At 39.3% G+C, this 4,358-nt stretch overlaps 1 protein-coding gene across 1 annotated transcript; it reads left to right on the top strand.

The window, feature by feature from the left end:
- The first annotated feature begins 863 nt into the window (after positions 1 to 863).
- Positions 864 to 1,229, top strand: LOC130715097 (uncharacterized). Its single transcript, XM_057565139.1, has one exon. It carries the CDS (start codon positions 864 to 866, stop codon positions 1,227 to 1,229), a length of 366 nt encoding a protein of 121 aa, XP_057421122.1.
- The last annotated feature ends 3,129 nt before the right edge of the window (positions 1,230 to 4,358 follow it).

Raw genomic sequence — 4,358 nt, 5'->3', positions numbered from 1 at the left:
ACAATGTGAAGAATACTGAATTTCAACTCAAGGGCAAACATGAGAATGATACAACCAAGGCTTCTCATGTAAAGGCTCTCATTGGAAAGTACTATTCTGATGCTGGGTCAAGTAATGGTGATGATGTTATCTCAAATGAAGAACTAGTTGAAACCTACAAATTGTTGCTGGCTAAGTGGAAGGAATCATGTACGTATGGTGAGAAAATGAGAAAAGAAGTCAAGGATTTGGTTGCTGAGAATGAGAAGCTTCAGAGTACTAATGCTAGTTTGCAAGAAGAAGTAAAGAACGTCAATAATCTACTTGCGGAAAAGAAGCAACTTCTAATCATCAATGGTAGCTTACAAGAGGAAGTTACTCTTTTGAACTCCAAGCTTGAAGGTATGACAAAGTCTATTCGTATGATGAATAAAAGTACCAATGTGTTAGAGGAGATTCTGGAAGTTGGGAAAACAGTTGGAGACAAGGAAGGGATAGGCTTCAAGTACAAGAGTGCAAATAAGTTTGTTTCATCTGAAAAGCAAACTAAGCAACCAATGTCAGACCTAATGTCGCATCATTCTGTACGACATGTGTACCCTCAGTTCAGAAAATCCAAGAAATCTACTTGGAGATGTCATCACTGTGGTAAACTTGGTCATATAAGGCCCTACTGTTACAAGCTATATGGATATCCTCAGTCTCATGATCAACCAAGGACTAATCCACAAGTAGCTCCAGCAAGGAAAGAGTGTAAACCTAAAGAAGGAGTTAGAGTCAAGTTCTTCGGCGAGGAAGAGATGTCTCCACAACCATCTAGGGTGAATAGATCTTATTCAAAGGATGTTGCTCTTCTTAAATCTCAGAGTTCTGGTGTAGATGTTATGAAGGAGTGGAGGAAGAAATTTGTTGCTGCAAGTTCACTTGAAGTCTCAAATGCCCCAGCAACTGTTCATGCAAGCATATGTGAATTTGTAAGTGCAGATCCTAATGCTATTGTGCCTAATGTGATTCATGAGATATCAGTTGAATCCGTTTTTGTTCCCAATGTTGAACTCCATGTCGAGACATTAGTTGAGACTACTTCAGATGTGAATATGGAACCCTCTGCTGGAAATCCAAACCCCATTGTTGACACATCTGAACTTGATCTCCAAATCCATCAATCTACCTTGGGTTATAAACCATCTACCGGTTATAAGAAGTCAGTTATTGAAAATATTCATGAATTGTTGTCATTCTGGTCTTAAAAGTGATGGTTTGTTTATGTTGTGCACCCTTTGCCAAATTTGTGTTAAAAAGGGGGAGTAGTTTGGTGAAGAATCTGGGTTGTTTCTGTTGCTGTGAAGACTATGTTTTCTACTTGGGAACTTTCTATTTGGTAGCTTTCTTTCAAGACAAGGCAAGTAACTGGTTGTGTAGTACTCTAAGCTGCTACTGTTTTACTGGTTTACACTTGTTGGATAGTTAGTATGTTCTGCTGCTATGTTCTTTGTTCCAACTATGCCTTTTGGAGTATGATTGTTGTTGGTATGGATGCATCATTTGAGGGGGAGTCTGCTGCTAAGGGGGAGCTTTGGTTCTCTATGTTTACCCTCTCTGATCTGTGAGTTGTTTTGGACAAAATTTGACAAAGGGGGAGATTGTTGTTACATTGTTGTCTGCATTTTGTCAAAAACAACCTGATGTCGAAGCTGATGCCTTGACATCTGATCTCATGAAGTTAGGACATCAGTCCTTTGGTTGGAACGTGATGTGGGCCCTTGAAGATCTTATGAAGATATGTTTTTATAAGTTACTTGAGGTTCAAGTAGCTGTATCATAAGGTTTTTAATTGTGGGTTGTTATTTGTTGAAACAATCTTTGTTAAAAGATTGATTTCTATCTTAACGTTTGAATTTTGCAACAATATCTTGGAGATTCTGTTTTGATTTGTTGTTGCAATCTGTTACTTCAACCCAAGTAAACCCTAGTGCCTTTGCTGCTGCTGCTGAAGTCTATAAAAGGATGAAGACCTATAACGTGAAGACCAACGAAGCTAATAGAGAGAGATCAAGTGTTTTAGGGTTTTTCATTGTTATTTGTCCTTGTTTCTTGTGAACAAACTTTGCTCCCTGATTCTATAAAGCAAAGTTGTGTTCTGTGTTCTTTGATTCTTAAAACTTTGATTGTTGATTGTTTGTTACCAATCACTATGACAGTGATTGAGAGAAAGTGGAGCTCTCATACTTAGGTTGAGATACTAAGTAGAAATACACTGGGTAGATTAGGAAGTGAACTATGAACTGTGGTGTTCATGAGTGTCTGTAACTCCTTAATCTTGAGATATTGGATTTCTTTTCTTTGGGTGCAAACCTTCCAGACGTAGGTGAAAGTTTTTCACTGAACTGGGTTACCAATCATCTGTGTTCTTTTTTATTATTTTGCTGGTTTTGTTACTGTTAGTCGATTGTCGAACCTATTGTCCCAACATCGCGTTCGACATCTGTCCTGTGGGAGAACCGTAATTACAATTTAATTTAGAATTTTATGAGTTTTTATTGTGATTTGATAGATTTTGATAGTTTTTATTAATTAATTGTTATGGTATTTTTATTGATTTTTTGGTTTTTTATTTAATTTAAGTAAATCTTAGATAATTAGGACAAATCTTTTAATTTTAAAATTTTAATATTTTATGAACAAGTTTCTCAGATTTAAAAATAATAATCTATCTAACAAATTGAAAGTTATCTAACAAATTGACACGTGAAATTTGCTATCTAACAAATTGATACGTGGAATTATTTTTATGAGAATTAATATGGTGTTGCCACGTCACTAAATGGTCATTGTGCATATTTGATGATTGTGTGAAGCTTTACACTTTGACCTCTTTATTCAGTGTCGTCAGAGATTTTTTCCATGTTGACAAGATGTTTGCTTTCTCTGAACACTGTTTCTTCTGGTTGGCTAGTTTGAGTTGGATGATGATCCTCCTCTGCAAGTTCTCCTTTCTTCCTTATACAGACGATCGCTTTTTCTCCATAAAACGATCTTGCTCTTCTTCTAGAAGGTCTTCTGATCTTCTGTTGACAGCTCTTCTTTCTGATATGTGTTGTCTTGTCTTCTTTTCAGCTCTGATCAAAATCTACCCGTTGAAGAATCGTACTTTCATATTTTTGGCGATTTCTCCTCTTGAGACGATCTTTAACTTTCTTTCTAAGCTCTTTTATCATCGTAGAGTCAGAAGATGATATGCCTTCTTGAGCTTTGTCTTTTCCTTATGTAGACGGTCCTTGCATATAAGGTTTTTCCTTAAAGTGGTCTTCTGAACAAAAGACTAACTACTTAGATTGTCCTTATTTATCCAAAATTCCAATTCATGTGAAATCTAAGACAAACTAGTAAATCATAAATTATTAGTCTTTGACTATGCTTGTTTATCCTGATATTCAATTCATATGAACTTCCAAGATGTAACAAGTAAGTCACATTTGATTTGCTCCTGAAAAGTAAACAACAGGATTCATTAGATTGTATTGAAAGACTATTAAAAATTGTTATCATTCAAAGTAAGACAGACGATGAAGGCGTTTGAACTTAACAACCACCACCATTGCTGCCTTCACCACCTCAACGGTCATCGTCACCGCCACCACCACTACATACCACCACAAACCACCACCACTACCGTCACCCTCCACCACTACCACCACCATTATTTTTGCCCATATCGCTACCGCTACCACCACCCTCCACCTCCATCACCGTCGCCACCACCTACCACCACCACCACCATCACCTTACAATACCACCACCACCAATTCTTCCACCACCTCAACCTTCATCGTCATCGTCACCACCACTACATACCGCCATGAACTACCAACACCACTGGACTGGGCGAGCCCCTAGAGGGGCAACGCCCAGCATGTATCCCGCCCTGAGGCGGGGCCCTGGCCTTCAGTTGGGCCTTGACCTCGGAGGCCCAATTGGCCCAATAGGTAGTACCCAAGCTCTATAAATAGGAGGTAGTTATCAAGTGTAAGGGACTTTGGGAGCTCATTTGAGAAAATCGCGCATGAAATTCAGCACTCTCTCTCTCATCTCATTCTCTCTTAGCACAATCCTCTACCTCTAGGTACTATACCTCTCTTCAATGTTCATTCCAAGAACATTTGGCGCCGTCTGTGGGGTCCGCATCATGTGTTGAGGGCGGGCTAGGAGGCGCATCTTGGCGAGAGGGAGACTTCGGGGTTTCATTTTCTTTTTCCTTCTCTCCAACAGGAGTGTCGGAAGACGCAGCAGCTTTTGTGGCGTTGACGCCGGCGAGTTTCTCGGCAGCTGAGGATTGAGAAATGTTGGTGGTTGTGGCACCGACGGAGGCGGCTGTGGCG

Source organism: Lotus japonicus, chromosome 4, assembly GCF_012489685.1.
Source record: "Lotus japonicus ecotype B-129 chromosome 4, LjGifu_v1.2".
NCBI lineage: Eukaryota > Viridiplantae > Streptophyta > Magnoliopsida > Fabales > Fabaceae > Lotus > Lotus japonicus.
Note: the sequence above shows the minus strand (reverse complement) of the source record. Positions and strands in the feature narration are given on the sequence as shown.

Bases quoted from the DNA above. Each gene is read 5' to 3' on its own strand.
- LOC130715097 (XM_057565139.1), top strand. From the start codon at position 864: ATGAAGGAGTGGAGGAAGAAATTTGTTGCTGCAAGTTCACTTGAAGTC.